The sequence below is a fragment of the Pristiophorus japonicus genome, chromosome 1, assembly GCF_044704955.1.
Source record: "Pristiophorus japonicus isolate sPriJap1 chromosome 1, sPriJap1.hap1, whole genome shotgun sequence".
In the NCBI taxonomy this organism is placed as follows: domain Eukaryota; kingdom Metazoa; phylum Chordata; class Chondrichthyes; family Pristiophoridae; genus Pristiophorus; species Pristiophorus japonicus.
Window position 1 is genome coordinate 110,345,486 of NC_091977.1, and position 12,395 is coordinate 110,357,880.

The 12,395-nt window shown below is 44.6% G+C and overlaps 1 protein-coding gene across 5 annotated transcripts in view; it reads left to right on the plus strand.

The window, feature by feature from the left end:
* LOC139265471 (uncharacterized) overlaps positions 1-12,395 on the plus strand; it is a 359,824-nt gene that overhangs the window by 101,929 nt on the left and 245,500 nt on the right. For all 5 annotated transcript variants that reach the window (XM_070882494.1, XM_070882503.1, XM_070882509.1 and 2 more), the window contains 2 exons: positions 2,125-2,177; positions 5,339-5,489. In XM_070882494.1, coding sequence (XP_070738595.1) covers positions 2,125-2,177; positions 5,339-5,489 — 204 coding nt within the window. The remainder of the gene's footprint in view (positions 1-2,124; positions 2,178-5,338; positions 5,490-12,395) is intronic.

Sequence of the window (12,395 nt, forward strand, 5' to 3'; positions counted from 1 at the left end):
CTTCAGCCAGAAGTGCCGAGTGGATGATCCATATCGGCCTCCTCCTGAGGTCCCACCATCACAGAAGACAGTCTCCAGCCAATTCGTTTCACTCCACATGATGTCAAGAAGTGGCTGAGCGTACTGGATACAGCAAAGGCTATGGGCCCCGACAACACCCCGACTGACGTGCTGAAGACTTGTGCTCCAGAACTTGCCGTGCCTTCAGGCAAGCTGTTCCAGTACAGCTGCAACAATGCCATCTACCCGACAATATGGAAAACTGCCCAGGTATGTCCTTTCCAAAAAAAACAGGACAAATTCAATCTGATCAATTACTGCCCCATCAGTCTACTCTCAATCCTCAGCAATGTGATGGAAGGTGTTATCGAAAGTGCTATCAAGTGGCACTTAGCAATAACCTGCTCCTCAGTGCTCAGTTTGGGTTTTGTAAAGGGCACTCAGCTCCAGACCTTATTACAGCCTTGGTCCAAACATGGTGTGTCTCGAAGGCCTCCTGGCTCACTCTGGGTAGAGGACCTGTCTCATTCTATATACCCTTGGACCAAGGCCTCCAGTGCTGCATCAGAGAAACAAGGTGCCCTTTCCCTGTTGTACCATTGCTACAGCTACATTGACAATGAGATACTTCTGCCACAAAGTACCTCCCCTTTAAGAAGTGCAGAGAGCCTTTCACTCTGCAGGCAAACTTTAATTGGACAGCAGACTGCACCCGATATTAGTCTCCCTGTTGAGCACTGAGCCAACCAGCAGCACGTTTAGTGGACTAATGAACAGACAACACGAGATTTGCGTGCAAGGGCCTAATCCAATTTCACCCCCCTCCTCGGGGGCAGGACGGGGGCACTAACTGCGGGAATTTTCCAGCGCCGCGTAGCGCTGGCGGGAGCACAGGGCCCTCCCCTTCCATTAAAGGGGAGGGCACGCTGCCGACTCTGCATCGGGGAGAAGGGGCCACCACTTCACCACCAGGGAGCCGGGTGCCATGGCAGTCGCCCGGCACAGAAGCAGTGTGCCACGGACCCCGTGATCTGGACTGGAAAGTCGGCTGGGGGCATGAGCGGGATTTGCAAACGAGGTGAATTTCTCCCCTTCTCTGTCTAAACCTCAGAAACAGTGATGAAAGAGTAGTGTGCTAATCCAATGTGCCACCCAGTCTATTCATTGTGGTTTTCAACAGAAAATTATTACTCTGTGGTCTAATTTTAACTGTAGTTTGGTTTCATGAGTTGTAAACAGAAAGTTTAGGCCTATCACCCTATGTTTGGCATTACAGAATTATTGAATTTTATAGCACAGAAACAGGCCATTTACCATTAAGCATGCCCCAATGTTTTTCTCTGCATGAGCTACTTAGTCTAATCCCAGTCTTTTGCTTACTTCCCAAGCCCTATAACGTTCCTCGTTTTTAAGCAACTAATTCACTTTGGACTCTGCTTCAACAATGAATTGAGGCAGAGATTTCCATATTGTAACCACCCACTGTGTTGATTTATTTTTTTAACCTCCCCTTTGATTATACTGTGATTATCTTTGTGTCCGACCAACTAGTGACCCACCAACTAGTGAAACTAATCTATATCACTATCTACCTTAACTTTCTCCACTTCAGTGAAAACCACCCTCATTTCTTCTCTTTGTAAATGTAATCCATTATTTGTGGTAACATTGTAGTGAATATATGCTGCACTTTTCCCATTGCTTTAATATCCTGCCCAAAGCTATACACAATGCTACAAATGAAGCCTAAGATTTTGTATAAATTAAACATAATCACCATGCTTTTGTATTCTGTGCCTTTAGATATGAAATCAAAAAATACCATTTACCTTTTTTGTAACCATATTTGTAATCTTTTTTGTAATCCGCATATCAATGTCCCTCTATTCCTTTTTAAAATCGCACAATTTAAGGTGTATTTTATTTCCTTATTTTTTCAAAATGTATTACATCACATTTTCTACATTAAACTGCATCTGCTATCTGTCTGTCCATTTTGTGAGCCTATCTGTGTTTTTCTGCAACCTTTCATAATCTTCACAGTTTGATCATAGGAGTTCCCTGTATCTAACTGCTATATTTTATGGATTACAAAATTATTTTATTGTACTGTTTTGTTCTTAGGGAAAACCTCTGAATATTTGAACAACAATGCCTTCCAGCCCTGTGACAAACTGGCAAGTATTTTATCCTTGTTTATATTGTACAAGAAATCCAGAACGCCGCTGGTTAAGGAAGTGACTATTTGAGCTATATAGACCATGAAGGTCTCAGGTTAAAAAAGAAAAAAAAGACTTGCATTTATATAGCTCCTTTCACGACCTCAGGATGTCCCAAAGAGCTTTATAGTCAATGAAGTACTTTTGAAATGTAGTCACTGCTGTAATGTAGGGAACGCGGCAGCCAATTTGCGCACAGCAAGCTCCCACATACAGTAATGTGATAACACAATATAATAGTGATTGCACTTCAAAAATACTTCATTGCTGTAAAGCCCTTTGGGTGGCCTGTGGTCATAAAAGGCACTATGTAAATGCAAGTCTTTTTTTATTTTTTAAAAGATGGGATTGGGCTCGGTTATAATACTCCCTGTTTTTGAATAGCTTCTCGACACTCACATGAAATATGACCACATAAGTGAGGTATTAGATAGCACCCAGTGGTTATGGAAACAGCAAGCAGTCAATGGGGTGAAATTGGATATGGATGGGGACACAAAACAGGCGGAATTGTATTTGCTGACTGTTAGATAACACACCAGCTATTCTGTCCTTTTGAAGTCAATGGAAGTGAATACAAGGCAGAGTGTAGAACAGGTGATCGATGCGCTATTGCCTGTTTTGCGTCCCCTCTCATGTCCAAATTTACACCTAGGGCTAGAATTTCGGCGACTTTGCGACCGGGTTTTCGCCGCGATTTCACTGTCCACGGCGAAAACCCAGTTGGCGGGATCTTATATAAGAACATAAGAACATAAGAAATAGGAGCAGGAGTAGGCCATACGGCCCCTCGAGCCTGCTCTGCCATTTAATATCATGGTTGATCTGATCGTGGACTCAGCTCTACTTCCCTGCCCATTCCCCATAACCCCTTATCCCCTTATCGTTTAAGAAACTGTCTATTTCTGTCTTAAATTTATTCAATGTCCCAGCTTCCACAGCTCTCTGAGGCAGCGAATTCCACAGATTAACAACCCTCTGAGAGAAGAAATTTCTCCTCATCTCTGTTTTAAATGGATGGCCCCTTATTCTAAGATCATACCCTCTAGTTCTAGTCTCCCCCATCAGTGGAAACATCCTCTCTGCATCCACCTTATCAAGCCCCCTCATAATCTTATACGTTTCGATAAGATCACCTCTCATTCTTCTGAACTCCAATGAGTAGAGGCCCAACCTACTCAACCTTTCCTTATAAGTCAACCCTCTAATCCCCAGAATCAACCTTGTGAACCTTCTCTGAACTGCCTCCAAAGCAAGTATATCCTTTCGTAAATATGGAAATCAAAACTGCACCCAGTATTCCAGGTGTGGCCTCTCCAATATCTTATATAGCTGTAGCAAGACTTCCCTGCTTTTATACTCCATCCCCTATGCAATAAAGGCCAAGATACCATTGGCCTTCCTGATCATTTGCTGTACCTGCATACTATCCTTTTGTGTTTCATGCACAAGCACCCCCAGGTCCCGCTGTACTGCAGCACTTTGCAATCTTTCTCCATTTAAATAATAACTTGCTCTTTGATTTTTTCTGCCAAAGTGAATGACCCCACTTTCCAACATTATACTCCTTCTACCAAATTTTTGCCCACTCACTTAGACTGTCTATGTCCTTTTGCAGATTTTTTGTGTCTTCTTTACACATTACTTTTCCTCCCATCTTTGTATCGTCATCAAACTTGGCTACATTGCACTCAGTCACTTCTTCCAAGTCGTTAATATAGATTGTAAATAGTTGGGGTCCCAGCACTGATCCCTGTGACACTCCACTATTTACTGGTTGCCAACCCAAGAATGAACCATTTATCCCGACTCTCTGTTTTCTGTTTAGTTAGCCAATCCTCTCTCCATGCTAATATATTACCCCCAACCCCGTGAACTTTTATCTTGTGCAGTAATCTTCGGGCACCTTTCTGCGACGGTGCTTCCACGTACTGCCAGGGAGAGGTGCACTGACGTGAAACGACCGTCGTACTTTCGGCACTCTCTGCCACGTGCAGCATACCGACAGGTCAAACCTGTCGGTGCAGCCCTGCCAGCAGCAGTAAGCATGAAGACCTGCAAAAAAGGTCAGGTAAAGTTTTTACTTTTTAATTCTTTTTCAGCGATTTAGTAGGTGAGCGTTTTGCGAATGTCTTTTGCAATTTTTTTTGTTTTCCTCCCCTCCCTAGGCCTCTCTCGCAGCACTACCGGCACTGGAATAAAGTTGCCGAAACTCGTGGTTTACGCCGCGAATCCTCGTGCAACGTCAACTTTACCAAGACGTAAAGACTGAAATTTAGGCCTAAAAATGGTAGCGCAGTGAAAACGGTAATTTTGGCGTAAAAGTACCGTTTTCGGCGACAACCGAAATTCTAGCCCCTCATATGTTCAGGATAGGAGAAAAAATTGGCTGAGGGGGAAAAGAGGAAGTAAAGATAGGAATCCTGGTTATTTTATTAATTAGTTAAGTTGATCGTTAAGATATGGGCTGAAGGCTCCAATTTTATTAGAAAGCCATTATATATCCCTCACACTGACAAGTTACCAATCTCAGCTCTGCAGTTGTGGAAAGCACCAAGCATAAGTCAGATGACTCAATAAAGGGAGAATGGGTGCGCCTCCTCCTTGGATCAACCATCGCATTTTTTAATGGCTGGTTCCAGGGATGCATTAATGGAAACCTAGCAGCTTTGGCTTTAGCGAGTACATGGTGTGGAGGAAAAGGGGTGAATATAACCAAAAATGAGGAGGTGTTACATTGATAACTTCCCTCTCAAAAGGGCAACCCAGGTCAACAATTTATTTTCGGCTTTATTGAACAGTAATAATGTGAAAATAGGTCACCCATGAATAAAAACCTTAAAAAAGACATGACAGTGTTAGCATCACATGAGATACTGTCTCTGTACATGCATTCTTTGAAATTTGAGCTCCTGTCAAACATCATTTTGTTGGACTACTAGGTCAAACGGTCCTAGTTCTTTCTTTATAGATTGCTCTCACAGATTGCTCTATGTTTTCTATGTTTTCTAAAGCATCTGTGTCAGTTGTCCACGAGATGGCACTATATGTTTTCACTATGCATGAACATAAGTAAAAGCATTGGATCCTGATCTTCTGTTTGTTTTATCTTGAACTAGATTTGTAGAGGGGATGATGACCATTCACTATGGCTTTATCTGCCTGATGAGATCTGGATTAGTGTTTTCATCCTGTTACCACACCAGGACCTCTGTCAGGTGGCCCAGGTCTGTCACTGCTTCCGCCGCCTGGCGAACGATGAAACTCTATGTAAGTTTTTATTTAACAAGGAATTTGTCTTATACCAATCTGAAAAATATTAATGTCAGTAATTTTGAGAATGCTTTCATCTGTTGCACTATTTACAATCTAGTTTTTCAAAAAAAACATCAATTTTAGTAGCAACCGCTTGCAAGATTTTAAAAAAATCACGAATGCTGGAAATCTAAAATAAAGGCAGAAAATGCAGGAATTGCATAGCACTTCATATTTAACTTATCTTTCTATTTCAAATGCTAATCTATCTGTATAAAGGGTGGATATTGGATCTAGTGGCAGGATCATACATGGATTGCTCTGTCATGCATACAGTTAAGCTTCTTTAGTGTTGTAATTCCAGCCATCAAGATGAGTGGTGAGTATTTCATCACACTCCTTGTAGATAATGGAGAGGGTTTTTTGGGATCAGGAGGTGAGTCACTTTTCGCAGAGCACCCAGCCTCTGCCCTACTCTTGTAGACACAGTGTTGATGTATCTAGTTCAATAAACTTTTGATCATTAGTGACCCAAGGATGTTGATATGGTGGACTTGGCGATGGCGGTGCTGTTGAAGGCCAGGACAGGTGGTTGGATCTTTTCTTGTTGAAGATGTTCATTACCTGGCACTTGTGTGGTAGTGATTGTTATCTGGCACTTGTCAGCCTAAGCCTGGATTTTGTCCAGGTCCTGTTATAGGTTGGCATGGATTGCTTCATTATTGGAGGAGTTGTGAATGGAACTAAACCCTGTGAAATCACCAGAAAATAGATACACTTCTGACCTATGACAGAGAGAAGGTCATTGATGAAACAGATGAAGATGGTTGGGTTGAGGACGCTGCTCTGCTGCAGCAATGTCCTAGGGCTGTGATGACTATACTGAGGGAGTGCTGTCAGAGGTGCCGTCTTTCGGTTGAGACGTTAAACCGAGGCCCCGTCTGCTCTCTGGCACTATTTCAAAGAAGCGCAGGAGAGTAATCCCCAGTGTCCTAACCAATATTTATCCCTCAATCAACATCACTAAAAAAACAGATTATCTGATCATTATCACATTGCTGTTTGTGGGAGCTTGTGGTGCACAAATTGTCCGTTGTGTTTCCAACAATAACTACACTTCAAAAGTACTTAATTGGCTGTAAAGCGCTTTGAGACATCCTGTGGTTGTGAAAGGCGCTATATGTAAATGAAAGTATTTCTTCTTTATGTCAGGTATAACGTCAGCCACTGGAGGGTTTTCATTTTCATACTCACTGATGCTTCACTAGGAATCTTTAGCGCCATGCATTTTTCAAATGCTGCCTTGATATTGAGGACAGTTACTTTCATTCAACAGTGTTAGCCATAGCTCAGTGGGTAGTACTCCTTTGAATCAGAAGGTTATGGGTTCAAGTCCCACTCCAAAGACTTGAGCACAAAAATCTAGGCTGACACTCCAGTGCAGTACTGAGAGAGTGCTGCATTGTTAAAGGTGCCGTCTTTTGGATGAGGCGTTAAACCGAGGCCTCGTCTGCTCTCTCAGGTGAATGTAAAAGATCCCATAGCATTATTTCGAAGAAGAGCAGGGAAGTTAACCTGGTGTCCTGGCTGATATTTATCCTTCAGACAAGATTACTATAATAGATGATTACCATATTGCTGTTAGTGGGAGCTTGCTGTGCGTAAATGGGCTGCCACATTACAACAGTGACCACACTTCAAAAATACTTAATTGTAAAGTGCTTTGGGACATCCTGAGGTCGTGAAAGGCGCTATAGAAATGCATGTCTTTCTTTCTTTATACCTACCTCTCACTGAGTGATCACAGTATGGTTGAATTTGTAATACAGATTGAGGATGAGGAAGTAGTGTCTCAAATGAGCGTACTATGCTTAAACAAAGGGGACTACAGTGGGATTGAGGGCAGAGTTGGCTAAAGTAGACTTGAAACACAGACTAAACGGTGGCACAATTGAGAAACAGTGGAGGACTTTTAAGGAGCTCTTTCATAGTGCTCAACAAATATATATTCCAGTGAAAAAGAAGGGCGGTAAGAGAAGGGATAACCAGCCGTGGATAACCAAGGAAATAAAGGAGAGTATCAAATTAAAAACCAATGCGTATAAGGTGGCCAAGGTTAGTGGGAAAATAGAAGATTGGGAAAATTTTAAACGACAGCAAAGAATGACTAAGAAAGCAATAAAGAAAGAAACGATAGATTACGAAGGTAAACTTTCGCAAAACATAAAAACGGATAGTAAAAGCTTTTACAGATATATAAAATGGAAAAGAGTGACTAAAGTAAATGTTGGTCCCTTAGAAGATGAGAAGGGGGATTTAATAATGGGAAATGTGGAAATGGCTGAGACCTTAAACAATTAGTTTGCTTCGGTCTTCACAGTGGAAGACAAAAAAACCATGCCAAAAATTGCTGGTCACAGAAATGTGGGAAGGGAGGACCTTGAGACAATCACTATCACTAGGGGGGTAATGCTGGATAGGCTAATGGGACTCAAGGTAGACAAGTCCCCTGGTCCTGATGAAATGCATCCCACGGTATTAAAAGAGATGGCGGAAGTTATAGCAGATGCATTCGTTATAATCTACCAAAAGTCTCTGAACTCTGGGAGGTACCAGCGGATTGGAAAGCAGCTAATGTAACGCCTCTGTTTAAAAAAGGGGGCAGACAAAAGGCAGGTAACTATAGGCCGGTTAGTTTAACATCTGTAGTGGGGAAAATGCTTGAAACTATCATTAAGGAAGAAATAGCAGGACATCTAAATAGGAATAGTGTAATCAAGCAGACGCAGCATGGATTCATGAAGGGGAAATCATGTTTAACTAATTTACTGGAATTCTTTGAGGATATAACGAGCATGGTGGATAGAGATGTACCGATGGATGTGGTGTATTTAGATTTTCAAAAGGCATTCGATAAGGTGCCACACAAAAGGTTACTGCAGAAGATAAGGGTACGCGGAGTCAGAGGAAATGTATTAGCATGGATAGAGAATTGGCTGGCGAACAGAAAGCAGAGAGTCTGGATAAATGGGTCCTTTTCAGGTTGGAAATCGGTGGTTAGTGGTGTGCCACAGGGATCGGTGCTGGGACTACAACTGTTTACAATGTACATAGATGAACTGGAAGAGGGGACAGAGTGTAGTGTAACAAAATTTGCAGATGACACAAAGATTAGTGGGAATGTGGGTTGTGTAGAGGACACAGAAAGGCTGCAAAGAGATTTAGATAGGTTAAGCGAATGGGCTAAGGTTTGGCAAATGGAATACAATGTTGGAAAGTGTGAGGTCATCCACCTTGGGAAAAAAAACAGTAAAAGGGAATATTATTTGAATGGGGAGAAATTACAACATGCTGCGGTGCAGAGGGACCTGGGGGTCCTTGTGCATGAATCCCAAAAAGTTAGTTTGCAGGTGCAGCAGGTAATCAGGAAGGCGAATGGAATGTTGGCCTTCATTGCGAGAGGGATGGAGTACAAAAGCAGGGGGGTCCTTCTGCAACTGTATAGGATATTGGTGAGGCCGCACCTGGAGTACTGCGTGCAGTTTTGGTCACCTTACTTAAGGAAGGATATACTAGCTTTGGAGACGATTCACGAGGCTGATTCCGGAGATGAGGGGGTTACCTTATGATGATAGATTGAGTAGACTGGGTCTTTACTCGTTGGAGTTCAGAAGGATTATAGGGGATCTTATAGAAACATTTAAAATAATGAAAGGGATAGACAAGATAGAGGCAGAGAGGTTGTTTCCACTGGTCGGGGGGCACAACCTCAAAATACGGGGGAGCCAATTTAAAACCGAATTGAGAAGGAATTTCTTCTCCCAGAGGGTTGTGAATCTGTGGAATTCTCTGCCCAAGAAAGCAGTTGAGGCTAGCTCATTGAATGTATTCAAATCACAGATAGATAGATTTTTAACCAATAAGGGAATTAAGGGTTCTGGGGAGCGGGCGGGTAAGTGGAGCTGAGTCCACGGCCAGATCAGCCATGATCTTGTTGAATGGCGGAGCAGGCTCGAGGGACTAGATGGTCTACTCCTGTTCCTATTTCTTATGTTCTTATGTTCTTATAAGGCATGTAAGAGGCGACCCAGCACGCTGTGGACACTGAGAACGTGGACGAAAGCAGTGAGCTGGGAGAGTAACACTTGGGAGGACGCAAAAGAGCAAGGAGGTTCTGAGACGAGGCAAATGCCTCCCTCATGCAGGAGGTCGAGTGACAGCTTGGTGGGTATCACAGGCACTGAACAGACCGGCTCATTCTCCGTTCCGCTCTCCATTCATTTAGGTACATTCCACACTAAGTGGACTTGTGTCCTGATGAAGTGGGAGCAGGAAGGGAGAGGGATCCTGGGGGCTGACTTCATCCTAGGCCACGGAATCCTGGTGGATTTAAGAAACCACTGTCTTTGGGGGTCAGTCTGTACGGGACAGGAGAGTGAGGTGATAGTTATCCCGGGAAAACAGGGAAAAGGGACGGTGTGCACCATGAAACCAAAGGAGGGTTACGACCTTGAATCACTGGTCAGTAAGACCCCTGTAGAATATCAAGAGTATGTGAGGAAAAACCTTGCAGCTTTTGACACTCACAAACACGACTGTTGGAGAATAAACGGGATCGAGGTTAGTATAGATGGGGACCCCATGACCTGACCACAGAAACAGTAGAACTTCCCCAGGGAGGCGGAAGCAGACATGGAAACAGCATTGGGTTCTTTAGTTAAATAGGGGGTATTGAGACCAATAGCTACCCATGTGAACTTTCCATTGTGGCCGGTTAAGAAACCGGACAACTCCTGGAGAGCCACGGTGGACTATCGAGTACTCAAGCATAACATCCCCGCCTGTGCACCCACTGTTGCTGATGTCGCCGACCTCATTGGAAGTATCCCAGCCTCCGCGACCACCTTCACGGTGCTGGATATTTTTAACGGGTTCTAGTCCATGCCTTTAAGAAGGGAAGATCAGTACAAGTTTGCTTTTACCTTTAAAGGACAGCAATACACTTGGAACTGTCTCCCTCAGGGCTTCCACAACAGCCACAGTATTTTCCATCAGTGTATGGCCAACTGTTTAAAGAGTTTCAGCAGACCCAGCAGCTTGTACAGTATGTAGATGACCTGCTCCTGTTCACCGATGAGGGGGAGGAGCATGGCCCACTGCTGGCTGTGCTGCTGGAACTGTTGAAAGAAGAGGGATTTAAAGTAAACCCCAAGAAGGCACAGATCGGCCTGAAGGAAGTAAAATTCCTGGGACTGGCTGTGCGCAGTGGGGAAAGAGCCATGGACAAAGCTTGAAGGGAAGCAGTGCAGAAGTTACCCGCCCCCAACACAGTAACAGGAGTAAGATCTTTTCTAGGACTAACCGGGTACTGCAGAGATTTCATTGAGGATTATGCAGCCACCACAGCCCCTCTGCTCCGACTCCTACACAAGGGAGTGGAGTGGGAATGGGACAAAGGTTGCGAGGCAGCATTTATCCAACTCAAGAAAGACCTGCAGACCGCGCCAGCTCTAGGGGCCATAGATGGGGGTAAAGAGTTTTTCCTGGAGGTAGCAGCCAGTGGGGACAGCCTGAGTGCAGTACTGCTCCAAGAGTGGCACGGCCGGCTGAGACCAGTGTCTACTCCTCCAGGATACTCACAGGCGTGGAGAAGGGATACTCCAACTGTGAGCGGCACCTCCTAGCCACTCACTGGGCTGTGAAAAGATCACTGATCTTCATAGGGGGGGTCCCCTAGCACACTCCTTACCCACCATACACCCACCCAAATGCTCCTGGACGGGAGAATCAAGGACGGGACAGTGAGCAGTGCCCACATTGCTCGCTGGACCCTGCTCCTCTCAAATGGACCTACCGGTAAAGGGTCTCTGCGAGCCAAGACTCGCAGCCAACATGATTTATTCAGGGATAGCCCATCGATGTTCCATAGAAGGGGTATGGGAAATTAACATCGGCTTTCGGGCTGGATTACACCCCACAGGCCGAGAGATCTATGTGGACGGTTTAAGCATAGCATCTGCAGGTGAACGACTCACAGGCTGCAGAGTTTATGACCCCGAGGCAGGCATTGCCCTGGCAATTAATCTCCCCAGCATGCTGAATTGTCTGCAGTGGTGTACATAGTCACACATCCCGAAGAATTCCCTGCCCCATACACGATTTGCTCGGACAGTATGTTCACATGCAATTCGTGTATGGAGTACCTGGCTATCTGGTCCCACCATGGATACACATCCGCAGACGGAAGACCCCTGGCAATTAAGTCCCTACTGGAAAAGATCATGAAAGCCGTAGGGGAGGAAGGGAATATCTACATACATAAAGTGAAGGCACATTCCACCACAGAACCCCGTAGCGAGGGAAACCAGCAGGCTGACATGTTAGCCAAGCAAGGTGCCCGCATGGGCAAGCTCTGGGATCCGTATAACCCAGGACCCATCGCAGCAGTCAGGGGCAGGATAGGTATGGCAGGGATAGCTTTGCCCATGGATGTAAAAATGGTTTAGACCCAAGACCCCGTCCTTAAAACTGTCCTGAACATGCTGGCTAAAGGGGAAAGGATAGACGGTCCGTACGGCACTGCAGCAATTGCCATTAAAGAAGGCATGCTGCAGCAGGTAATCAGGAAGGCGAATGGAATGTTGGCCTTCATTGCGAGAGGGATGGAGTACAAAAGCAGGGAGGTCCTGCTGCAACTGTACAGGGTATTGGTGAGGCCGCACCTGGAGTACTGTGTGCAGTTTTGGTCACCTTACTTAAGGAAGGACATACTAGCTTTGGAGGGGGTACAGAGACGATTCACTCGGCTGATTCCGGAGATGAGGGGTTACCTTATGATGATAGATTGAGTAGACTAGGTCTTTACTCGTTGGAGTTCAGAAGGATGAGGGGTGATCTTATAGAAACATTTAAAATCATGAA